The sequence below is a fragment of the Rutilus rutilus genome, assembly GCF_951802725.1.
Source record: "Rutilus rutilus genome assembly, chromosome: 9".
NCBI lineage: Eukaryota > Metazoa > Chordata > Actinopteri > Cypriniformes > Leuciscidae > Rutilus > Rutilus rutilus.
The window spans coordinates 8,174,420-8,202,122 of record NC_140223.1 but is presented as its reverse complement, the minus strand read 5'-3'; the positions used below and the strand labels follow the sequence as shown (position 1 = coordinate 8,202,122).

Here is a 27,703-nt window from a genome sequence, read left to right as displayed (position 1 = left end):
AGATTCAGACCAGCGATCTAGTATAAGAATATTACTCTTTTAAATGTTTTCGCTCACACAGCTTAATATGTTTTATGTCAAACATTCATACACAATCTACGATAAAAAAATCAAATCAAATGCAATTGCATTTCCCAACCGCTAGATGGCACAATCGAAACACTACTGAGACATGTCTACTGGGACTACTGGCATTGCGCGACTAGTGCTGCGTTCCAGTCCACTTTTAGACACGCACTTGCGAACTTCCCTAAGCACTTCCCCTTGGGGGAATCCCTGCCGCCATTTTGAAGTGCGTCCCACTTCGTTAAGTGGACGAGGGAAGTTTATATGGACAGACCCTCGTTCCCTCGATTTTGACCGAGGGAGCGAGTCTGCTTCAAATGTACACTTCAGGCACCTATATGTCCCACAATGCAGTACGATTGTGACGTCACCACATATCTCATCTAATCACCACCACAACAGACAACTCTATATTAATTATATATATATATTTGTTTAAAACAACCCAAACACACATAAACATTTGGATGCTGCATTAAACAAATTCTTAAAGGAAAAAAAAATGTAAATAATAAATCAACTCCACAGCTGATTCCAAGTGATCAAGGGCTTAGTACGTTCCAGTTCAGCCCATTGCAGTTTCCGCCAGTAGTGGGCACTCGCAATGACGTACATCCGAGTGAACGAGACGGAGGGAAGTTTGCGAGTGAAAGGCATGACAGTTTTGGACTGGAACGCAGCATAGATCACTTTAGCCAAATTTCGCGAAAACATTTCCGCCATTTTATTTTACACGAGGCAGCTGTCGGAGAGCAACGGTCTGAGTGAAAATCTGACCATTTATACTTCGATCTTGTAAGTATGCGTGTTATTTTTGATATGTTCATTGTTTAAATTAGTTAGTTGTTATATAATGTGTAGAAAACGTGACATTTTAACATTAACATTGCAGAGTACTATTTTTCTCCAAAAAGTTAACGTTACCTGCACGTGTTATTGCAAATGTATAAATTCAATGAATGTGTAGCATGAAACTATGAAACTTATCATTACTATTTTTTTTATTATTAATAAGATACCAGTGTTTGGTTTTTAAATTACAGTTGATTTAAAGCAAATTTTGTAAGTACTTTATATAAAATTTAACAGCAGCATAGTGCAACATGAAAAGAAAAAAAGCATAAAGTCTTGTTTGTAAATAATTAAAATATGCAGCATACATTCAGTTTTCAGTGAATTTGTTTCAGATATAAATCTGAATGCTGCTTCTCCATGTTTTGTTTTGACTTTGAAGATATAAAAGTAGCTGGCTACTGTCCCAGATGTCCTGAGAGGTCTGCTCTGGATGGTTCAGTGCATCAGAAGATTAGAAATTTACTTTGGCCTTAAAATGTTACTTTAATAACCAACTGTAGTTTTTTTTTATATTAATTTTTTGACAGACAGATAGCCAGTGTAAAAACCTCAGAACTGGAGTGATGTAATCCACTTTATTTGATTTTGACACTGTTTATTGCAAATTATCCTGCAATCAGTCAACAAAGTACTTGTCAATGATTACCATTAAATGTCTTGTTACCAACATTCATCAAAATATATATTTTTTGTGTTTGTTCAACAGAAGAAAGACATATACAGGTTTGGAACCAAGTGAAAGTGAGTAAATGATTACGTTTTTTTTTTTTTTTTTTTTAAGTGAACTACGCCTATAAGTATCTTTTTATGTTTAGATACTTATGTTTAGTATCTTGATTATGGCTTACAGCTTATGAAACCCACGAAATCAAAATCCCAGAAAATTAGAATATTACATGAAATCACACAGTAATTACACAGTGATACCATGGTCATTGAACCAGGTTTTGGTTATTTTGGCAGTGTGGGCAGGTGCAAATCCTGCTGGAAAATGAAGAAAGCATGAAGTGATCTGGACATGTCCTGGTAGACGGCTGCGTTGACTCTGGATTTAATAAAGCACAGTGGACCAAAGTCCTCTTTTCTGATGAGAGCAAATTTTGCATCTCATTTGGTAAACAAGGTCCCAGAGTCTGGAGGAAGAATGGAGAGGCACACAATCCAAGATGCTTGAAGTCCAGTGTGAAGTTTCCACAGTCTGTGTTGGTCATCAGCTGGTGTTGGTCCACTGTGCTGTCCACTCAACGCAGCCGTCTACCAGGACATTTCCAGAGCACTTCATGCTTCCTTCAGCAGACAAGCTTTATGGAGATGCTGACTTCATTTTCCAGCAGGATTTGCACCGGCCCACACTGCCAAAATAACCAAAACCTGGTTCAATGACCATGGGATTACTGTGTAATTACTGTGTGATTTCATGTAATATTCTAATTTTCTGAGATTTTGATTTTGTGGTTTTCACAAGCTGTAAGCCATAATCATCAAAATTATAACAAATAAAGGCTTGAGATATCTCACTTTGCATGTAATGAGTCTATATAATGTACAAGTTTCACTTTTTTAACGGAATTACTGAAATAAATAAACTTTTTGATGATATTCTAATTATATGACCAGCACCTGTATGTGTGTGTATATATAGCCTATATATGTATGTATATATATATATATATATATATATATATGCCTTGTACAGAATTGTTCAATACGCGTATCGTTACACCCCGTATTGCATCACCATTACGCGAGCAAAAATGTTCAATTACTGATATTAATTTATTTATAATATTGATATAAATTATTGTCTATATTGATATAAATTATATAGTCTCAATCTATATTCTGTTAACTCTATATTGGCCAGCTCTAGTGTGCATCCTAGCAAAAGTGATTGACTGTAATTAGTTAAATGACTGTCAACAATGCTTTTCTTGAGCAATAATTCTTTCCTTTTTCTCATTTGGCAGACGCAGTGATGACCAGCTGTCCATCAGCTACGGAATGTGAAATAAAAAACGTTATTTCAAATCATTTCAAACAAGCTCCAGGGAGGGCAGGGGGTGGGGGTTATGGATCTAAATAAACAGTTGTTAATTAAAAAATGTAATATCTTAATTTGTTTTACATATTTTTCAAATGTTTTATTTGTTCATTTTTATGTTTGAATGTTGTCTATATAATTGTTCAAAATAAATCCCTTTATATTCAATTAGTTTGGATGGATTTTCATTTATGAGAACCTGTTATTTTTGAGTGAAAAGAATCCTTATGCCTCATTTTGTTGTCTATTACATGTATATGTAGTGTAATTGATGACTAGTCTATTCTTGGGCTATGGTTAGACGTCTATTAGATTTTCACTGACAGCCCAAAATCAGCCTTGTTTTAGCCTAGACCCATATTGCCTGTCTATTAGACGTATATATCGTTAGCCTCATAGCATAATTGCCTAAGTCATTTTTTGGCCAAATTGTGATATCTGCCTAACTTTACTGTCCTACCAATGCTGCATCATCCTGTCTTTCTGCCTATGTCCTTAGCCAATCACAACACTTATTAGAATCCAAAAACACTATCTGCCTAAGTCATCTCTTTGACTTAGGCAGTTTTGATACAAACAAAATGGCAGAAAACATGGGAAGACAGATGTCCAGAAGTGATGTATTAGATCTTCTGTTTGATTCGTTTTCATCTGGTAAGAGTTCATATTTCTTCAATTTTCTAGACACTAAATGTAATTACAGTCAATCAAAGGGATTATAAAGGGATTATAAACTGTGTATTTAAACTTGAATTTTTTTTGCTACAAGATATGATGAAGTAGCTAGCCAACACTAGCAAAATATTACCTCATTTCTGGTCAGAACAAATCTTTACAGTTAAGAAACATCACCATAAAAAGACATTTAAGCAATTTTAGGCAAGTGAAGTAATTTTTCAAGCATTTTCTTTTTCTTTTAAGTGCAAATAAAAGTAAAAATAGTAAAATAAAAAAGTAAAATAGTTTTTTTAAATATAAATTAGACATTTTGACTGGACATAAGAAGTATTTGGTAAGATTTAGATTTTTTTTGCAGTGAACCTATGAATTCAACATGATTTACTGTAGGGCTGCACGATTAATCGCAATTTCCATGTAATCGCACTTAAATTTTAAAATCGCAAAGGCTGCGATTATTTTTTATGCGCAGTTTGTCATTGATGTACGGCTCTGTAAACGCTGCTCCGTCTGAAAGCACTGTGAGTTTGAGTCACTTATGACACAAATGGAGTGTGACTCCATGCATAGCCTCATTGAGCGGCGCATCGTCAAAGATATTCACACTCCACGTGATTACATTGTCATCTTTGAGACTGCACGAATACATCCATCCCCATACAAGGTGACCCAGCTATACCACAATGACTTCATGAAGTTATCTGGGGCCTACGTCACCAATATTCGACCAGGTAAAAAAGTTGGTGACCCCACAGTCCATGGCCTCCGGGCTCTCCAGTACTTGGCTGATGGTCGAATCCGGTACAAGTTGGATTTTGAGTCTGAATGGGAGGACCTGCCTCAGCGAATCAACATCCCCAAAGAACCATTCCACTGGGTCCCACTCTTTCCTGCCCAACTGCCAATTACTCTCAGGAAATTCAATGACTTGCAGGCAATGAAACCAGTACTACCAAGAGTGGCCCACCAGTACTATGACAACCTCCCTCATCAATAGACAGTGTGAAAATGCGTGTGCACAACACCTGAGTGGAACTTGGTGGGAAAGGAAAACAGTGGTTAAGGTTAAACATTAAGAAACAACTTGGTTAGGGTTGACAAGTTACACATTTTGGTTTTATTTAGGAGAATAAAAAAACTTTGGTTATGTTATGTTTGCACAGCACCTAAGTGGAACTTCGATTAAGGGTGGAAAAGGAAAACAGTGGTTAAGGTTAGACATTAATAAGTAACAACTTGGTTAGGGTTCACAAGTTACACATCTTGGTTATATTTAGGAGAGTAAAACAACTTTTGTTATGTTATGTTTGCATTTTTTATGTAAGAGAAAAAATGCCTAAGTCATGGCATATTCTGCCTAAGTCACTTTTATTGGTTAGGAAATTGATGATGGATCTTTTTCTTTTTGCATACTTGTTCACACATCTGGTTGAATGTACTGTTATAATATCAATAAAAAATAACAATGTGATTTCTAAAAAATGTGTTTTTTCTTGTTTACCAAAAACATTGAAATATGACTTAGGCAATTATGCTATGAGGCTAACGATATGTAGTCGTTTAATAGTGGTCTAATTGATGACTAGTCTATTCTTGGGCTATGGTTAGACGTCTATTGGACGTATAAATATAGTCGTTCAATAGCTGTCTATTCTTGGGCTATGGTTAGACGTCTATTGGACGTATAAAGATAGTCGTTCGATAGCTGTCTGATTGTCTATTCTTGGGCTATGGTTAGACGTCTATTAGACGTATATATGTAGTCATTCAATAGCTGTCTATTCTTGGGCTATGTTTAGACGTCTATTAGATTTTCACTGACAGCCCAAAATTAGCCTCGATTTAGCCTAGACGTCTGGGCTGTGTTTAGACGGCTATTAGACGTCTATTAGACGCGAAATTGCTTGCTGGGCTACTCCTCTAGCCAATCAATCGAAGAGGGGAGTTGACGTCACAGCAATGCGACTCGTGGCTACTGATGCTTATGTAGGAGTACAAGCTGTTTATGTTTGTACAATTTCTTCAATTCCATTATAATATACTAAAATTTTATTTTTCTAATACTTTTATATACTGTTCAATTTCTTATTTGTGCTTTATGTGCATTTATTAAATTAATATTTTCGCTTGGCATACCAGCGTGATTACATCACCGCACACTTCATTGGGTGGTGCGCGCCCGTGATGCACTTCATTCTGAGTAAATAACAACAACGAAGCACTGCTGCGCTCTCTTTTATTTCATTTTTCTTTAATCCTTATACTCCTTTTCAGGAGTGCTGCACTTACTTATACAGGGGAAGACGGCAGTTCAATTTAACTTTACAAAGACTTTCAAGCAGTAAAGCTATCTGAACTCTGGACATAAATAATTAAATTGATCTTTTTTGAGATACATGAGAATGTTAATGTGCACACTGGTAATTGGTGTTAAACAATATTACTTGGCTCATGATGTCAATATGCTACGGCTGCTGTAAGTGAAACATCGTGCGGTTATGAAACGCTACATTTATTACAAACTTATTGTGTTTACTTACATAGCTACATAATTGCATATTACTTTAGGATTAATGTTTTAAATAATACAAAATATTTGAATACAGCAATATCTCCATCAGCGATAGGAAACATGGTTTCTAGAGTGCCGCTGTCCTGCAGAGTTTAGCGTCAACTCCGATTAAAAACCTCACCTGTCTTAAATATCCTAAAGATGATGATTAGCTGGTTCAGGTGTGTTTGATTAGGGTTGGAGGAGCTAAACTCTGCACCCAGGACCGACATTACCCATTATTGATTAAATATAAAAGTAAAACGGCCAGTAGGTGGTGGCAAGTTACTGGAGAAGATCGACGCTCGCGGTCCCAGGTCCAGTGCATTAGAGGTGAATGATGGATCATCAGACAGGCATAACTGTAACAGGTCGTAGTGATGTTACATATGACACTGAAGCTTCGATGCGCGTATCACATAAGCGACACAATTTGTAGTGAAGCCCCGTATCGAGGCGTGTGTTGGTTTACTAGAGTCACGTGCGCGTTTCGCTTTGGGTGTCAGAAGGCTCGAACTTCAGATCGTATTTAACGAGTCATTGTTGCCTCAGTCTGGTTGATATTTACAATTATTGATATTGACATTTAATAACAGACGATCCTATCAGACAATGTCCTTATTCATTGTGTGTGTGTAGAAAGAGAGAGAGAGAGAGAGAGAGAGAGAGAGAGAGAGAGAGAGAGAGAGAGAGAGAGAGAGAGAGAGAGAGAGAGAGAGAGAGAGAGAGAGAGAGAGAGAGAGAGAGAGAGAGAGAGAGAGAGAGAGAGAGAGAGAGAGAGAGAGAGAGAGAGAGAGAGAGAGAGAGAGAGAGAGAGAGAGAGAGAGAGAGAGAGAGAGAGAGAGAGAGAGAGAAGGCCTACATTAAATCTTATTGAATCATACGCTTATAAGCTATTATATTTTATTGTCACACTTTAATGGGAAAATGAATTTAGCCAGAGCTTCTAACACAGGCTTCTGGCTGCTTTATTTTAAATAAGCACCAGATGGCGCTGTTCTCGGCGCTGTTCTCGACACTCTCGAAGCTTTGAATCTTTTCCCGGAACAGTCAGGGGAAAGCCTCAGTGATTCATGAGGCTTCATTTCCCCATCCCTAACAGGTCGTCGTTAGGATGACGAATTTAACGATACCATATTGCCAGTTATACGTATAACGTTATACCGGCAACAGGTTGAGTTGCAGGCACACATGCAGTTTAAAGGTGCCCTGCCACGGAAATTTTTTTGCCAGCTGAGTTGATGGTCGTCTTCCCCTGTATAACAAGTAAGCATCAGCAGCCACGAGTCGCATTGGTGTGACGTCAACTCCCCTCTTCGATTGATTGGCTAGAGGAGTAGCTGTCAATCTCGAACTAGTGGACCAATGGTGACGCTTAAGCCCGCCCTAATTTACATGAAACTCGAACTGCAACATTTGGGAAAGCAAGCGCAGAACATAGAAAGACGAGCGAAGAGAAAAACAGCACAAGCGTACAAAAGAGTAAAATATGAGCAGAAAATGCAAGAAAGCACAAAGTACACAGTAATAAAACCAAGGAAAACATACTTTTTAAGAAAGCATGACCATAAGTTTAAGTTTTGTGCAAAATAACTTTTAATGTGTTTAAAGTTTTTATTCATGCTTGTTATTTCTTGATTCACGCTTATTATATTTTGATCCGTGACCACGTTGTTTGCTATTCTGATCATTTTGCATAATTTTTTTCAGTTTGTGCAATATATTTTTACATGTGTTTTTAAATTTTTGATTCACGCTTATTATTTTTTGATACGTGACCGCTATATATTTGGCGGGAATTTGATCCCATATGTGCCCCTCTCTGATAAATGTAAATAATTATTATTATTAAAATAAATATTATAATAAATAACAATACACTTATACACCATTGCCACTAACAATAATAATAATACAAAAAAATATTATATATATATATATTTTTCTTTTGGCGGAAGCATTTGGCGGAGGTGAAGTGGTAGGTCGGAGTTTCCTTTGCAGCGCCTCATACGCAGCAGTTCGCCACGAGTCTTCAAACTGCACGGGCAGCAGTAACATTAAGCTCATACGGAAAAGTTACATTTATCCTACCATGCTACTGTAAAAGTTGCGGCAGCATGTGAGTTATGCTTAACAATCATAAAAGTATAACTTAATTGCAGCCGCATTCTGAGTCTGCCAATGTCATTCGTTTTTGTCCAAGGCCATAGCAAGTGTTATTAGCTTGGGGAAATAACGTTACATCTAGTGAAAGGAAATTTTAAGTCCATGTCCAGCTCTAAATTGTAAGGAATTTGTATCTTTGATTTCAAAGTACACTTTACAATAAGGTTCATTTGTTTATTATTTATATTAACTAACATTAACTAATCATGAGCAAAACATTTGTTAGGCTACTGTAGGCCTATTTGTTAATCTTAGTTAATAATAATACAACTTTTGAATTGTTTGTTCATGTTATGTCACAGTCAGTGCATTAACTAATGTTAACAAATACAACTTTTGATTTTAATAATGTTTTAGTAAATGCTGAAATTAATATTAACTAAGATTAATAAATGGTGTAGAAGTGCAGTTCATTATTAGTTCATGTTAACAAATTTAACTAATGAAACCTTATTGTAAAGTGTTACTGATTTCATGATAGCTAACACTTTAATGAATACATAGCCTACATACAATTTCTAACATCAACATAACTAAACATGAATTCCTCATAATTACCTACTTGATTCTCTGTTTTGTTTGGTAAAGTAAATCATATTTAGTAATATTATCATAATTTCCCTATTTTGTTTGATGTGTTATGCATTCTAATTGTATCAACATCTTTTCATTGGTAATGAAGAGAGGCTCTCTGACCTACTGCTGCTCTCCATCAAGTGAGATATTCCAAATAATTGTGAGGAAATCATTAAAATATATAAAAACACAACAGACAGACGGGTACTGCTTTAAATACAGTTTTTAACGTTTTTTTTTTTTTTTAAGTCCCTTTTTGGTCCTTCCGCCCCTGCCCTGGAGGAGGTCTGTGCACGCCACTGTGCCTAGGCTGCCTACAGAGACGCGTTTTTTTGACGGCATGCTTATGGGGCGGGCAGCTAGCGGATCGTTAGGAAAGATTAGATGAATGTGATCATTTATGTTTGGGCCTGAAATCGCTGATACAACCTTTAAGAATATATAGTACCAAAAACCATCTCAATATATTTTTACAGCTCCTTTCTCAGGAGCTCTGCCAAGAACAGGTCTAATTAATATTCAGGAGCCTCTCTTCTGATTGGCCTGTTTTTTTCTGAGTGACGCACGGCCAGGCCAACCACAGGTAACTAGGGTCATGTATGCGCTATGGCTTTAGCCTGCGGTGGCTTGGTGATGCTCACAAGTAAGGTAAATAAAAGACCTGGGGCCTGTTTCAGAAAGGAGGTTAAGTGAAAACTCTGAGTATGTTAACCCTGAAATGAGGGAAACTCTGGGTTTTCCGTTTCAGAATGGGAGGTATGTCAAACCCGAGAAAGCAGAGTAGGTCAAGCCTGTTTCTGAAAGAGAGGTAACTTATACTCAGAGTCAGTTACCATGGTAACTTACTCTGTGAACCTAACCTGGTTGGGAGCAGGTTTTCTTCTTGTAGTAAATGCATCTTGATTTAAGAATTTTTTGATATTTTAAACTGGAAACAACAGGACAAAAAGGCTAAGTAAGAAAAGCATTTTTGCATTGCAGTTCATTAATTCATTGCGCATTTTTCTATATAACATCGGAGATGCAGAGCACATTAGTAAGGCCACTGTATCAGAGCGGGAAGGAAAGTGTGCCTCACTCTCACACTCTTTCTGAGAGTTTTTGTGTTGTTTCCTGGACACAAACCCATGAGATCCATCAAAGAGAAGATTCACAGGATTGCAGGTCAGTGGTGGAGAAATCGGTTTAAATGAGGCTAATCTGATAAATGACATTCACTTGATAACATCTTGCTGTGATGCCTTCTGAATGTAACCGAATAATTAGAATTTCCTTTAGGATTTCCAGTGTGGTTGGATGCATTGATGACACGCATATTCCCATCACTTCACCTTCCGAAAATGAAACCGATTACTGTATGGAATGGGAGGATGCCAGATGGAAAGGTAGAGATATATGCCTAATAAACACTAATTATTCACAATTTATTTGGTCATTTTTATTTCCTACAAATACAAAAGCAACAGTAATTCTTTTTCCTGTTGGAATTGAATATTCTTCCAATATTGTGTATCTCCTCTTCATCTATCAGCGGTGGTGCAGGACCAGCCTCTGCCTTCTTGCTGTTGGTGGAGTAACTTAGAAGTCAAATGTTAATTTCATTAAAAAATGTAAAAGGTTGGATTAGAGAACATTTAATTATGTGAACAAAGCATTATACTACATGGAAACAGCTGCGGCACATTGAAATAGACACTGAATTATATTTATTTAATATGTCAAATGTTTGTAAAGTCATGTAGCCTACAGCCATGAACCTTTTATGCTTAAATATTTAACTGATTGAATTATGGTTTTAATGTTCAATTTTAGTTGCTGCCACATTCTTTTTTTTTTTTTTTTTTTGCCTGTGGGATACCATGAAAATGAGTAAAATGAGTATCAATCGGAAAGAATTAATTCCGATTGCAACAAAAGTTGTAGGGATGAAAAAGGGATAAAAATATTCATATAGACCTAGCCTCACAGATCATATTCACATTACAGAATTCAACACTTTTTAAAAACAGTTTACACAGACTAAAGTGGAGCTGAATTATTATCTTATATTCTCCAGTTACACACATATGAGACCTGTTACTGAAATTGGGTCAATTTAAAGGCTTGAAATAAAGATATACTCACAGTAGAGTAATGTCTCCAGTTTATAATGTGGATCATCCTTCAGTTTGGAGAGCAACTTCACTGAATGTCCTTTTTTATTCCCAGACAGATCCAGATGTCTCAAGTGTTCAGGGTTTGATCTCAGAGCTGAAGTCAGAGCAGCAAAACCTTCATCTGTGACGCCACAATCATTCAACCTGTAGAGAACAATGACACACACTTCACTCTCAGATCAGATCAGTTTAGCAGTGAATCCATTATCAAAGAGAAAGTACAAACTTAAAGCACAAATTAATATTTTTGATGGATCATTAGATTGAGATCCAAAATGTTACAAAACATGATCATAAAACTGACATGAATGAAACATGAATGAAAGTATCATTCAATCAGGAAAATAATCTCTTCAATTACACTATTCACTACATAGGCTAGTTTTGCTATGTTACTTAGATCTGTATGTAATATCCATGGAGTAATAAATTGGTGTGTGTGTGTGTGTGTGTGTGTGTGTGTGTGTGTGTGTGTGTGTGTGTGATTTGACAAAATTAAAAACAATCCTTTAGAAAGTGTCAATGCAGAAAGATGAACATAATTAACAGTAAGAATGAATCCAGCATGTTCTTCATTTCTCAGTTCTGACTGTGTTGAGCTCGAGTCTGTTTAAAGTCAAGAGACTGAAATGTTGATTGTGTGTGAAAGTGTGTATTTCAGTGTGACTCTCAGTCCTGCAGTTTCATGTTATTGAGGATCAGCTCATGTGTTCAATCATTTACAGCTCAATAATCTGAACTCACAGCAGCAGAAAGAGGCTGAACACTTAAAATATACTTTACATTGTGATTCATGTGTGAGAGTCAAATATGATCTTACCACAGTTTCTCCAGTTTACAGTGAGGATTCTGTAGTACATCAGACAGCAGATTCACTGATTTTCCTATTTTATTCTCAGTCAGATCCAGTTTTCTCAGGTGTTCAGGGTTTGATCTCAGAGCTGAAGTCAGAGCAGCAAAACCTTCATCTGTGACGCCACACTTACTCAACCTGTAGAGAACAATGACACACACTTCACTCTCAGTTCAGATCAGATCAGTTTAGCAGTGAATCCATTATCAGTAAATGAAGGTAATGACGCTCCCTTGCGTGCGACATAGCGTAGCTCTCCGAGTCAAATTTTACTTAAATTTTGTATTGGCTCTAACATACCTCACATGAAAGGACACTATTTCATGTGAGGTATGTTAGAGCTCATGTTAAGTATGATCGAGGGACCCTGTTACAACTAGGAGAACTGAGTTATAGAGGACATTTCGAAACAAATGTTCTCAACTCCTTCCTGTGGAGCTACATCTCCATGCTGGAGTGATGCCAGGCCACAACAGGGGGATTTCCTGGCACCGGGAGGCCGACCCGGAAGCGTGGTAGGCGAGGAGGACGGGGGGCGAAGACTTTGGCGACTGGTTAGCAAAGGCTGGCTAACTCTTCCGACTATACTCTTCGCTAATGTCCAGTCGCTAGTAAACAAGATGGATTGCTACAGAGGTAAATTCAGGATTGTCCCGTTTTATGTTTCTGTGGAACGTGGCTTGGACAGAGGACCCCCGATGAAGCCATAACACTGGCAGGCTACACTGTTTACAGAGCCGACCAAAGCGCAATGGAATGCAGTAAAACTAGCGGGTGGGAACGGCTATCCTCGTCAAACAATCCTTTATCACCGATAATACGGTAAATATCACAGTCATGTTCTGAAAATGTGGAGTATATTACTGTGAAATGGCCATTTTATTTGCCTAGAGAACTACAGTGCGTTATACTGAGCACAGTGTATATTCCTCCCGCGGCTAACGAGTATAATGCACTTAAAGAACTCCATGACATGATCAGCAGGCACGAAAACTCATACCCAGATGCTGCTATGGTGATTTTAGGAGATTTTAATCATTATGACCTCCGAAAAACTATTCCCAGATTCCATCAGTTTGTTAACTCCCCCACTAGGGGAAATAGCACTTTGGATAAATGCTACAGCAACATTAGAAGTGCTTATACTGCTGTCTCCAAGCCGCATTTTGGGAAATGTGATCACCTTGCTATTCTGCTACAGCCCATTTACATCAGGAGGCTTAAAGCAGAGCCAGACACAGTCAGAACTGTTAATATGTGGACCGATAATGTATTGGTGGAACTGCAGGGCTGTTTGGAGTCCACAGATATGAACATGTTTAGGGAAGCTACAGACAATATCCATGAATATACAGATATTGTTAGCAGCTATATTGACTGGTGCACTTCCATTTGCATCCCCTCCAGAAGTATTAGAGTTCTCCCTAATCAGAAGCTTTGGTTCAATGTGGATGTGCACATCAAAATTAGAAACCGGAGTACAGCCATCAAGTCAGGAGACATCATGGAGTATAAGCATGCCAAAATATATGAGCTATGAGCTCCATATGAGCTCCAAAAATCCATCAGGGCCGCCAAAAGGGCATAAACCCAGAGACTTGAGAACTGTTACAGGGAAAATAACACCAAAAGGATGTGGCAAGGAATCCAGTCAGTCACCAACTACAGGAAAGATGCAAACAGAACTGTGATCCAAGACTCTACTGGACAACCTTAACCCCCTGAGGTCGGCTATGGCGCCGGCACGATAAGCTCGTTTTTTTTTTCATGTCAGTGCAAAAGAGATTCAAAATACTCTTAACTGTTGATTTTGATCTTACATACTTGTGTTATACATCATTCAAAACTGTTAAATGTCTTATTTTATTTGTGTACACTCATAATAAAAACAAAATGTTGTGTTTTTCGTAAAATAAAGAAAATAAACATGATGCGCGCTCTGCCGTCTCTCTCAATGTGAAACTCATTCTGAAACGCGACAGAAAATGAACTGTAACTCAGCGAATGTTTGTCACACAGACTTGAAATGCATGTCTATACAACGCTTGGAGTCTCTATTTTTAAAGTATGTAAATTATATAAAAAACAAATATTCTCTGTTTAAGTAATCCGTATGAAAGCAGCGGCATGTGCAGTTTCTCAAACGCGTCCTAATTAACTCTGTGACCACGCCCACGCACGCACGAGCGATTGACATGCAAATGATCCACGCGGAGGAATGCAGACCTGTAAATGCCCTCATCACCTCAAAACAAAGAATCAGAAACTTCAGTAACTTACTCCTCTCTGCTTTTCATCGAGTTTGGAAGACTGTGTTTGTGCTGTGCTGTTTACCTTGGATTTACCTCAGAAGAATTAGAAGAACGCGATTTGAAGATGAGAAGATTTTTAAGGTAAGACATGTTAAACTGGTGGTGCCAGATTAAAATGTATGTTATGAAATGAAATTGGAGTAAAAACATGAACTAAGCCTAATATCGTACATGTATATGTATCTATAAATAGACAGAAACATGTTGAAATGTGAACTAGACTGGTAGGCAACCTTTCAGTGCTAAATGTATACATGTCCGACACGAGGATGTTTTTATATTCTATAATAAAACACAGCATGATAAAAGTAGGCTAGTATGAGTGTATACTATGGCGAATATTATAATGTTTAGAACCGTGTTTACTGTTAAATACTGTGTTTGTGGATATCTACTCAAACGTAGATGTATAATATGGTAACAATAATTAGTTTAAAGCAGCACTCAGTAGCTTCGGGATTTCTTCGCTGTATTCTCGCTTTTTGCTCGCAGGTTTCTCTCTAGAGCTCCCCCCACAGCTTCGGAATAGATATTTGACAACACTGTTGTAAAAACTCGTTGGTGATTCTCAGACACCAGAGGCTAGCAGATCAACGACATCAAAGCAGATGGGACATTCTTTAAAACGTCTTCTTCCTTCGGGTTCGGACAGCGTGAGGGAGCGCAATAATGACAGCATTTGAGCAGATTTCTTTTGGCCGTAAAGCAATTGTTTACATCGCGAGACCTGATATCACGCGATACTTCCTGCCGCGGCTGCCGGTGGCCCGCCGCCCCAAAGTTGCAAGTGCGAATTTTCCGCTCAGGGGCACCAGGGGGGTGCGAAACGACCACCATTCAACCCGAAATAAGTAATATAACCATTCCAATGACTCCGAAGCTGTTCAGTTAAGGTAAAAAAGTTACTTAGTTCACCTTTAATAGTTTTGAGCGGCTTGATCGCTTCAGTAAATGTTCTCTGCACGCGTTTGAAAAGCAAACTGCGCCAAACAATAGGCTTAATTTTTTTTACTCCAAATGTTTATTTTCGTTATGACATTATGAAATGAGATTGAAGTAACATATGATAATCATTATATTTTTCTCTAGTGCAGTGTTACTGAAGTGTTCCTTTTTTACGATTTATTTGTTATTATTATTTTATGCAGCACAGCACATAGCTTATGCCTACAAGGCACAACATACCTGGTGTTCATTTTATATATATATATATATATATGTGTGTATGTATGTATGTGTGTGTGGGTGTGTGTATTCTGTACATTTTAAAAAGCAATTTTAACCTGATAAATCTAAAATGTATTCCCCAAATCGTGCAGCCCTATAGTTTCTCTTGATATCAGTATGTTCACAGCGTTGTTTTTTTCAGGGACCAGATGCCCTACTGATGAGTTCTGCTGACTTCAACATTCACATAAGTCTCTGTACATGAACATGGTAAAGTGAAAAATCAAACACCATGGAAATGAAAGGTATGTACTATGTTTCAGGAATGGCACAAAGTGTCTGTCTTTAGTTCAATGTGTTAAATAATGTGTATCTTTGGATTATGTAAATAAATCCAAACATCAAAAAGCCATTCTTTTTTAAATCTCCTCATTCTTTGTGCAAGGTTGCTCAGAATGATAGGGCCTGTTAGCACCTGATAGGGCCATTAGGGGAGGGTGTTTGTCTTTCTCAGGTGTGAAATAAATTAAATATTCATGATGTGTTCATGCCTCTTTGCATAAAGCTTTCTCACAAAAAACATGTCTTGCAAATTTTAAATCAATATATTGTCTTATCTGAATGAGTATGCAGGATGATTTTCACATAGTTTTGGAGCAACTATTCTAGGCTACGTCATACAATTTTCAAAAATCTTGTGAAGAAATAATTAATATGGGTTTTATTACCTTATTTCAGTGACTTTTTTTTTTTTTTTTTTTTTTACAAACCACGCATAAATGTCATTATCTCAAAACTACAAACTTTTACATACATGCTGCTGACATATTATTGTAGCAGAGTTTGTGCTGAATACAGTGTAATCAGACTTTAGCCATGAAAATGTCACAAGTAACAGAAATAAGCACAAATGTCAGAGCATGTCAGAACACCTCCAGGGCCAGAAAACACCTCAGACCCCAGAGGGTTAAAGGGATACTTCACCTCTGGAAAGATGAATGTGTATTTAAATTGGGTCATTTATGTAGTAGAAATGTAAAATCATTTATGAATTTGGAGCCTTCTTGTCACGTTTACCGTCTGTTTGTGTCTGCACTACATTCCCCAGGATCCTCTTTGGTGCACCTGCAATTACTCTCCCCTGAATATAATCACCTGCACCTGTTCATCATCAGTAACCTCATCAAGCTCTATAAAACTTGCTCAGAATGCACTTGCTTCGCTGCCCTAGGAGGCCACTCCCAAGCCACGCCTACCAGTTAGAGAGCAGTTAAACAACAAAGCTAAACTACTAGTGAGTCTCCGTGACAAGTCTGCCCGGGTTTTGAGATCGCACAAAATGTCCGGGATTCGGCTTTTGCGTTCTACAGTCACCATTCATCATGTTTACTGTGGCAAGCAGGACGAGGCTGAGGGCCGCGGGAGAATGATGCGAGGCCGGTGGCGTGACTACTGATGAGCGACACAGTGAGACGCACTGGTCTCGTATCTCTCACGGAGGAGCGGGTATTTTCTTAGCAATGGTAAAACGCACATCAACCGATCACTTTGTTTAGCGTTCATGTAAACACTACATTCAGATTCACCAATCGGAATGAATTCAGTTAGATTGAAACAACAGGTGTGCATGTAAACAATGAATAGCGACTGCAGAAAGCAAAAGCTGAATCCCGGACATTTTGGACGATCTCGATGGCCGGACATGTCCGGGAAAAAGAGGATGTATGGTAACCCCTACTACTCAGCTTTCTCCACAGAGCAAGAGCCCGTTAGCTTAGCTTCCAAATAAAAGATGGCTGACACTGTTTGTACATTCTGTGAGTGAGATCCCACCCTCTATGGGCGGGTTGAGAACATGCGGGACAGCTCCTCCTACTGGCTGTAGTCTTTAGCCTCTGGCTAAAAAATCGTCTGATGACGCAAAATGACGATTTTTGCGTCATCTGAGGATTTTTTTCAGACAAAAAATACATAAATCTCTCGTCTCAGGGGGATATGAGGGAGGAAAGCATGGTAATTCGAAAATACTACAGGTTTTCTACTGATACAAAGCTTAATGCTAAATCCTGAAGTATCCTTTTAACAACTTCTACGTCAGATTCGACCAAAACAACAGAGACATACCCTTAAAAGCCCCCTATAACTCAAAGGAGACTGTACTGCATGTGACGCACTCGCAGGTCTTTAAAGCTCTGAGGAAGGTGAACCCCCGTAAGGCTGTGGGACCCGATGGTGTGGTTCTGAGAGTCCTTAAAAGTCTATGCTGAACAGCTGGCGGAGGTGTACACAGACATTTTTAACACCTCTCTTCTACAAGAAACAGTCCCACGTATCTTTAAGGCAAGTGTCACGGTTCATGAATTCACTGACTCTTTCTCGCGCTGTGTTTGTGTTGTGTGTGTGTGTGTGTGCGTGTGTGGGCGTGGTCCGGTGACAGTCCGCCTCAAACTTCCTCCAGCGTACAGGAGAATTCACCCCGCCTTTCATGTCTCCAAATTAAAGCCCGTGTTTCGTTCTCAGCTTAATCCGCCAGTCCCGGTTCCCCCACCGCCGCGACTCGTAGATGGGGAACCTACGTATTCGGTAAATCGTATTCTGGACTCTAGGCGGAGGGGACGCGGATTTCAGTATCTGGTGGACTGGGAAGGTTATGGTCCGGAGGAGAGAAGTTGGGTTCCTGCTAGAGACATTCTGGATCACTCCCTTATTGATGATTACAATCAACAGGTAGGTCCTCCTGGGAGCGCCAGGGGGCGCTCCTAGGGGGAGGGGTAATGTCACGGTTCATGAATTCACTGACTCTTTCTCGCGCTGTGTTTGTGTTGTGTGTGTGTGCGTGTGTGGGCGTGGTCGCTGATCAGCCGCTGATTGTCATCAGCGCCAGCTGATTCTGATCAGCGATCTCTATTTAAGCTCATGGTCTTTCGTCTTGTGTTTGTCAGATCGTTGTGGGATTTTTCCCTGTGCTGTTGGTCTTCGTTGGTGTTCCCGGTTCCCGTTTGATGTTCACGTTGAGTTCTGCCTGCCTATCGTCGTTCAAGGATCCTGTCTCGTCTCTTCACCTCACGAGTTCGTGTTGTGTTCCTGTCAGCCCACGTCATCTTAGGATTCATCCCTTCTCATCATATCATCACGGGATTTGGGTTGCCCATCTGCTCCCTGCGCTACCAGGGATTTATGGACTGAGCGTTGAGTGTCTGATTGCTCTCTCTACGTGTTCATTCAATAAAACTGAGTTCTTGCATCTGCATCTTCTGTCTTCATTGTAACGTAACAGCAAGACACTATAGGTGAATAGAGTAACATTTTTAAATAGGAATAGATATCACCATGAAACTTCCTCAGTTGATTACTTACACAAGTATATAAAAAAAAATGTATTACAAGTTTTTGAAATTGGTAATTTGCATTATCTCATTAAATATGCGCGGTTTTGCATATATTTTCGGTAGATAGATCTGAACAAATGATAAAGCCAAGTGCAAAATTATAATAATAATAATATAATAATAATAATAATTTTAATAATATTGTTATTAAGTGCAAAATTATTTGATTTCCTAGGTAATGAAAGCATATATCCTGAAATCCCTCTGAATTTTATTTTTCATCTTGTGTGTAAACAAAATTAAAAATAAAATTCAGAGGGATTTCAGGATATATGCTTTCATTACCTAGGAAATCAAAATATATCCATAGCCTTAAAAAAATCGATTTTTGCCATATTTTTTTTTATTAAAGGTGCATTGCGCAAGTCTCTGAGTTTTTGCAGAACTATGCCCCCTTCTGGCGACACGCGAAACTGCAACCAGAGTTGTGCACGCGGTTACGTGGAGTTTGCGTTGGGGTTTGGGATGAACTAGAAGCCGGTCTCTTTGAATCCATCTTCTACTTTTGCAAAAGTCGCTTGAGTTGTCTTCGCTGATGCGGATAATGGCGGCGAATACACAAACCTGCCAGACATAGCCAGGTGAGCGTGAACGCGCATGACGTCACGCCCAGTCGATTCCGTCCCGAATCCCTCTTATTTATTTTACTGTACAGGATTATAGAGGCAATCGCAGTGATCATAGAAGGACTCATTCAGCCCATCAGGCAATTGTTTAAGCATGTATGGGTTAGAAAAACGGGTATTTTTAACATGAAATGTTGCGCAATGCACCTTTAAAATGACACATAAATTAGGCCAGGAATGATTTATTAACAAATCCCTCAGAAAACATCCTCAGAATACTGCTAAGTGTGTAACTGGAAAGTTTGGGGTACATAGGTGCTACATAGGCTGAGATGTTTGTACTGGAGAATGACAAAAAACTAATTTTGAGAAAAACGGCATTTAAAGATTTAAAAACTCTAAACGAGATTTCGGCATTAGCTTTAAATCCCCCTTTGGACATTCACGATTGGTTACTGATAGGAAGGAAATTCCCATATTTGGGTTACGTAGCGTTGTGCAGGAGACTCAGAGCTTTACAATGATCCCGGACATGACAGACTTCAGTAAACAGCGGTTAACTCGGCATGTCACGTTGGAATGATAACTTCTTGGTAAATTCAGGAGAAACGTACTGTCGCATGTAAACAAAATGTAATAATATAAAAATCTTAATGTATATTTTCAATGTTTTCTTTATAGCAGCTTGAAAGAACACATATTGAAGGAGTAAACTAGGCCAAAATCTCAAAACTGACCACTGCATGAAAAATCAATGTTTTTGCCTGCCGTGTCTCGCCTTAAGTCCTCTATTATAGTGCTAGTTCCGAAAAAAACAAACACAATTACAATGAATGATTTTAGTGGCACTTACATCGGTTGCCATGAAGTGTCTGGAGAAGCTGATCCTACAACATATAAATAATGTGGTTCAAGACACAGTAGACCCTCTTCAGTTTGCCTACCGCTCGAACAGGTCAGTGGATGCTGCGGTGGCACTGGATTTCTGGATTACAGCTCCGCCTTTAATACGATCCGGCCAATGAAGCTGACTGGTAAGCTGGCAGATCTGGGAGTACCAACGACCACTTGTAATTGGATAACGGACTTCCTCACAGACAGGCCACAGGTGGTGAGGATGGGAAAGAAGGTCTCAGCTGAGCTTGCAGTGAGCACAGGAGCCCCACAGGGCTGCTGTCTCAGCCCCATTCTCTTTTCACTGTATACACATGACTGTGTCACCAACCAGGACAATAATAATATCCTCATTAAGTATGCAGATGATACAACTGTCCTTGGCCTCATCGGAGGGGGCGATGAATCATCATACAGGGATAGGGTTCACAAAATCACAGTTTATGGGGAGGACAATGATCTTGTTCTTAACATTGACAAAACCAAGGAACTACTCCTGGACTTTAGGAGGAGAGCTACCCTCCTACAGCCTCTCACCATCAAGGGGATTGAGGTGGAGCAGAGTGACAGCTATAAGTTCTTAGGACTTCATATCTCAGAAAAGCTCAGCTGGGCTAAAAACATTGAGGCAACAGTGAAAAGTGCTCAGCAGAGGCAGCATTTCAGAGTGCTGAAGAAGGCCGGATTTCAGTGTCAACCCCAACCCATGTCTACAGAGGCCTTGTTGAGACCATCCTCACCAGCGGTGTCACAGTGTGGTATGGAAACACCACCCTGGCTGAGAGGAAATCACTGCAACGGGTCATAAAAACTGCAGAGAGGGTTATCGGCTCTAACCTCCCCTCCATGGACACTATGTACGACCAGCACTGCAGAAGAAAAGCACAGAGCATCCTTAAGGACAGACACCACCCAGCTTATGCTTTGTTCAAGTGGGTGGACACAGGCTACAACCTGAGACACTGCAGGCCTGTGAGCATCAGTACTCACAAGGCCAGTCTGTTTAACAGCTTCTTTACAGCCACTGTTAGGTTAGTGGCACAGGAGGGCAAAAAGTACCCTAACTCCATGTTTTTAATCATTGTAATGACTAGTGCAATAGTATTTTATTTTATTTAGAGTTTTTACAACGTGCAATATTATTAATTTAATTTATCTATTACAATGTGTATTTATTTAAACTAGAAAGGTAATTTATATACAGTCTTTTTTTGTTGCATTCTTTGCATTTTTAAAATGTTTTGTTGCTCTCTGCTTTACCTTAAAATATATTTTTTAATTAAAAGCTGACTCTGAGAAACGCACAAGAATTCCAATGTACTTGTACTGAAACGTACTTGTGCAAATGGCAATAAACTTAGAACTATTTGAACTATTAAAGAGAAAGTTCAAACTTAAAGCACAAATTAATGTTTGATTGATCATTAGCAGAGGTGTCAAGTAACGAAGTACAAATACTACAAATACGTCAACCAAAAATACTTTGGCCAATTACACAAACGGTTAATAGATCTGAGTCCCGCCTCCTGAATACACATCGCTAAACTGATTGGCGTTGTGGTGTCTTTCTAACTTGTGAGAGGCTGTAGTCACATTTGGTTGTGCGAAGCGCCAAAACTCCTCCGAAGGAAACCTAGATGCGGTAAGCGAGGGAGAAATCGGGGCAAATCGCGTCAAATACTGATTCACAGAGACAGAGAGAGAGAGAGAGAGAGAGAGAGAGCATTAATTGCATTTTTTTCCTTACATTACTTTTACTTTTATACTTTAAGTAGTTTTGAAACAAGTACTTTTATACTTTTACTTGAGTAAAAAGCTTGAGTTGATACTTCAACTTCTACAGAAGTCTTTTTAAACCCTAGTATCTATACTTCTACCTGAGTAATGAATGTGAATACTTTTGACACCTCTGATCATTAGATTAGATGTTTTATGATCATGTTTTGTGATATTTTAGATCTCAAAGTATCATTCAATCAGGAAAAATAATCTCTTATTTGCACTATATTAAAATTCAGTTTTATGCAAAATCTGCTTTAATAAATGAGACTATTCACTACATAAGTTAGTTTTACCGTTACTTAGATCTGTACTATGTAATATGTACAGTTTGGAGTCTCAATTAGTGTGTGTGTTTTCATTTTACAAAATTAAAAACAATAGTTTAGAAAGTGTCGATGCAGAAAGATGAACATAATTAACAGTAAGAATGAATCCAGCATGTTCTTCATTTCTCAGTTCTGACTGTGTTGAGCTCGAGTCTGTTTAAAGTCAAGAGACTGAAATGTTGATTGTGTGTGAAAGTGTGTATTTCAGTGTGACTCTCAGTCCTGCAGTTTCATGTTATTAAGGATCAGCTCTTGTGTTCAATCATTTACAGCTCAATAATCTGAACTCACAGCAGCAGAAAGAGGCTGAACACTTCAAATATACTTTACATTGTGATTCATGTGTGAGAGTCAAATATGAACTTACCACAGTATCTCCAGTTTACAGTGAGGATTCTGTAGTACATCAGACAGCAGATTCACTGATTTTCCTATTTTATTCTCAGACAGATTCAGTTCTCTCAGGTGTTCAGGGTTTGATATCAGAGCTGAAGTCAGAGCAGCAAAACTTTCATCTGTGACGCCACAATTACTCAACCTGTAGAGAACAATGACATACACTTCACTCTTTCAGTTCAGATCAGATCAGTTTAGCAGTGAATCCATTATTAAAGAGAAAGTTCAAACTTAAAGCACAAATTAATATGTTTAAGGGATCATTAGATTGAGATCTACCGACCGATATATCGGCGGGCCGATATTATCAGCTGATATTAGGCATTTTCCAAACTATTGGTATTAGCATTTATAATGGCCGATAAATGAATATTTAAAAAAATGCGGGGTACAGTGATGCGGTGGTGATACGTTCATGTAACATGTAAGGGTTGGCCTTGCCAATAAAGCACCTAAAAGCTGTCACAAAGAACCGGCAAAAGTAATGATTATGAATATGTAAAATACAGCAAGGAGACATTTTAAATGTTTATTAATAAACAAGTGTTTTCTGTGTCAGTGTTGGCTGCAAAGAGGAAGTTGACAATGCTGACTCGCGATCTTTGCAGTAGTGAACGCGCCAGAGAGAAATGCACATTTCATACGGATTACATAAGCAGAGAACAGTCTGTTTTCTTTCGTTTTGAATTGTTCTGTTTAAAAGTAGACATTTGTAATGGTGAGTTACTCAAATTTTAAATGTTCACATTGGACGCCAGACAGTTTAAATAAACTGACAAAAAATGTCATTCTTCGATTATGGAAAACACAGAAAACCGAAACAAGAGTCTTGCTGATTTCATTAAGTCCATTCACATAATTTTTCACCAACAAAATTTTTTATTTAAATCACTGTGTCCAGCAGTAAGCTCTCAGAAATTAACAAATAAATAAAGCAGTTATTGACTGAGAAAGTTCAAAATTAGACCAAAGAAAACTACAACAAAAATAATCCCAAAACTGTTCAAAATATAAGTAAATTTATAATAAAAACTAAATTAAATCAAATTATATTTTTTGTAACAGATAGAGGGGATAATAATCGTTTCTGATGAAAGAGTGGGGTCGTTTGATGTTTTGCAGGAAGAGAGAGAAGTATTTAGAGTTAGGAACTTTTGAGAGCGCAGGGAAGACTTAATTCTCCTTTTACCTTTCGAGGATCATACGTGGGGAAAGTGTCCCAGAAGGGACTTAAAGGAGAACTCCGGTCAATTTTAACATTGAGCTCATTTTTTTGTAAATTTGGAGTGCTGTCAGTACAGAGAACAACGACAAAAATCGGTGTTCCCTACACCGTGTTATCCTCTTTTTAAAATTTGCACCCTCTTGACTTCAATGGGGCAAGTTTTAAACCTGCTTTTAGCCTCTTAACATCCTTGATGTGTCATTACAAGTGCACCAGCCATGTGAGTGATTCCTTCAGAGTGAACACAGGTGAATCTGACTGCAGTAGATGTGAAAGATATCAATAAAAGTTATGTTAACCCTCTGGGGACCAAGGTGTTTTTGGGGCCCTTGAGATGTTCTGACATGCCTTGACATTTGTGCTTTTTTCAGTTATTTATAAACATGTTAATGGCAAAGGTGTAAATTCACTCTATATAGCACAAACAGGGCTACCATAATATGCGAGCAACGTGTATGTAGATGTTTGTATTTTTAAGAGAATAATGTTTATGCGTGGTTATTGGAAAAAATAAAAATGAAAGTTGCTGAAATAAGACCACAAAACACATATTAAATATGTGTCCACAAGACTTTTGACTAATGGATGTTGTCGCTTCGAGTTCTGGCTTCAAAATTATATGAAAATAGTCTTGCTTTATCGTTCACAAAAAAAAATACATTGATTTAAATGGTGTAAAACAGGTTTTGCTTGGAAAGCCAATATGTGAGGGGGGCGTGAAGGAGGAGTGGTTTATACCTGAGAATACAATGTCCCACCCATTATGTGTAATGAGCCATTCATTCAGGTGTGACACTGACTGAGCCACAATGCAAGGACAAAAGATGTATTTAGAAGAAGACTTTTATTGACCATTTAAGATTTCGCTTACATCTATCTTGTAAATATGTTTTGCTATTTTATTAAAAAGGTTACAATTACAACAATAATTACAATTTCAACAATATTTCAAGTGTACTCTTTCTTTGTAAAAAAAAAAAAAGATTATAGGCCTACATTTTATCATATGTATTCATTAGTTTGAATATAGCCAACATTGGAACATCTAACATCTTAGTCTATGACTTTATTTTTGACAAAAATAGTATTTTATATATATAGATAGATATGAGCAGAAATTGGTAAACAAAAGCTTATTTGATGTGGCAGTATATTCTACAGTAAAAACTGTACCCAAATCTAGTCAACAAAATGTTGTCTTTCATACTTCGCCTGACTGTAACGTTGTTTTTATGAAATATTAGGGCATATAAATGTTAATTTGCAGTTTAATACGTTGCTTATACAAATACATTTTATTTCAACATATTTCAGTCGATTTTTACTCATCTCAGTAGGCTATAGCAAAGCAGTTTATTCTTTCACACACAGACGCGCGATTCATATTTAGGCTAAACAGTCTTTACAAATATGTACCCTTCATTCATCTCACAGAAACGCGATTCATATTATAGAAACGCGATTCATCTTTTTGCGGTTTACATAGGCCTACACTAACGTTATTCCATAACGTTATTCCACATTAACACTTGAGAAAAGATAACAGCCTACCTCACTCCTCAGCGGGATCTGCTCCTCATATCAGCACTGTTCTGAGGAAACTTTTCTCCATAAGGTAGGCTATATTATGCCTCACTCGCGGCGCTTTGTTTACAGCTGATGTGGGCGTTTCACAGGTCTGAAATGGTTCTCAGAATTTGCGTTTGAATAGCACGCACTCTCCGGGGAGTGGTCACATTACTTTTGAATGAGCTCTAATGAGCTCGACTGGAATCGTTCTATTTTAATACAGATTTCACAAGCTGAGAATATTTGTTTTTTATATAAATTATTTCATTTAAAAGATGCGATCTCAAGCTTTATGCCCGTGGGTTTGTTTGCCTGTTTGACTGAATTTTCGCAGAGTTATAGATCATTTTCGAACGCGTTTCAAATTGGAGTTTACTGACAGAGAGAGTGCAGAAATCGCATCATGTTAATTGTTCTTTATTTGGCAAAAAGCAAAACACTTTTTTATTGTGAGTATACAGAAAAAAAATAGAAACTGAACAGGATCGATTGATGTATTACACGAAAATGAAAGATCAAAATTAACAGAGCATTTAGTGTTTATTTTACATTGCAAAAAAAAAAAAACGAGCAAAACGCGCGGGCGCGTTTTTGGTCCCCAGAGGGTTAATTCAGCCAGCGCACATACCTGTATTTACTTCCTGTTTTCGGTCGAAGTCAAAAGTAGTCGATTGTTGAGTTCACGCGCGTGATCATAGGTAACTAAACCTATGCGCGTGAACTCGACAATCGACTACTTTTGACTTCGACCGAAAACAGGATGTAAATACAGGTTAACAAGAGGATAACACGGTGTAGGCAACACCGATTTTTGTCGTTGTTCTCTGTACTGACAGCACTCCAAATTTACAAAAAAATGAGCTCAATGTTAAAATTGACCGGAGTTCTCCTTTAAGGGGGTCGCACACCGGACGGTTAAAATTCGAACACATTATTCTCTATGAGTGTACACACACCGGCGGCGCCTTTCTGCGGTGCCCAGCTACAGCTCAGGACCTTGTTCAAAATCATGCCGTGCCACAGAGCGCTATTTGCAGAGTTTTACATTAAATGTACATTTATTTATCTCAAATTGTCGTTAATGTTAATGTTATCGCATTTTAAGGTGATATTCTCAATTCATTCAGTTAACAGATGCTCTGAGGTAAAGTGAATTCAGACTGCAGACTTAGCAACGATTGTATTTAATTGTACAGTACAATCATAACATAGTACAGGCATTATCTTAATTTCATAATGTCCTTAAAGGGATACTTCAGGATTTAGCATTAAGCTTTGTATCAGTAGAAAACCTGTAGTATTTTCGAATTACCATGCTTTCCTCCCTCATATCCCCCTGAGACGAGAGATATATGTATTTTTTGTCTGGAAAAATCGTCATTTTGCGTCATCGGAGGATTTTTTGGCCAGAGGCTAAAGACTACAGCCAGTAGGAGGAGCTGTCCCGCATGTTCTCAACCCGCCCATAGAGGGTGGGATCTCACTCACAGAATGTACAAACAGTGTCAGCCATCTTTTATTTGGAAGCTAAGCTAACGGGTTCTTATTCTGTGGAGAAAGCCGAGTAGTAGGGGTTACCAGGCTTTTGCTTTCTGCGGTCACCATTCATTGTTTACATGCACACCTTTTGTTTCAATCTAACTGAATTAATTCCGATTGGTGAATCTGAATGCAGCGTTTACATGAACGCTAAACAAGTGATCGGTTAATGTGTATTTTACCATTGCTAAGAAAATACCCGCTCCTCAGTGAGAGATAGCCCACGAGACCCGTGCGTCTCACAGGTGTCGGTCATCAGTAATCACGCCACCGGCCTCGCATCGTTCTCCCGCGGCCCTCAGCCTCGTCCTGCTCGCCACAGTAAACATAATGAATGGCGACTGTAGAACGCAAAAGCCGAATCCCGGACATTTTGTGCGATCTCAAAAACCCGGGCAGACTCACGGAAACTAATAGCTTAGCTTTGTTGTTTACAACTGCTCTCTAACCGGTAGGCGTGGCTTGGGAGTGGCCTCCTAGGGCAGCGAAGCAAGTGCATTCTGGGAGTTGTTGTCTTTCATCCACATGAGCCAAAAATAAATTTTCTGTCTTTTCTCAGTCTAGAAGGCTCCAAATTCAAAAATAATTTCACATTT

At 38.4% G+C, this 27,703-nt stretch overlaps 1 protein-coding gene and 1 long non-coding RNA gene across 2 annotated transcripts in view; one reads left to right on the top strand and one right to left on the bottom strand.

The window, feature by feature from the left end:
* Window positions 1-27,703, bottom strand: part of LOC311296713 (NACHT, LRR and PYD domains-containing protein 12-like) — a 121,008-nt gene that overhangs the window by 66,596 nt on the left and 26,709 nt on the right. The window contains exon 8 of the mRNA XM_084418589.1: window positions 22,746-22,916. Coding sequence (XP_084274715.1) covers window positions 22,746-22,916 — 171 coding nt within the window. The remainder of the gene's footprint in view (window positions 1-22,745; window positions 22,917-27,703) is intronic.
* LOC311296767 lies at window positions 788-2,971 on the top strand. Its single transcript, XR_014628701.1, has 3 exons — window positions 788-861; window positions 1,628-1,662; window positions 2,889-2,971. It is a non-coding gene; the product is annotated as an uncharacterized lncRNA (long non-coding RNA).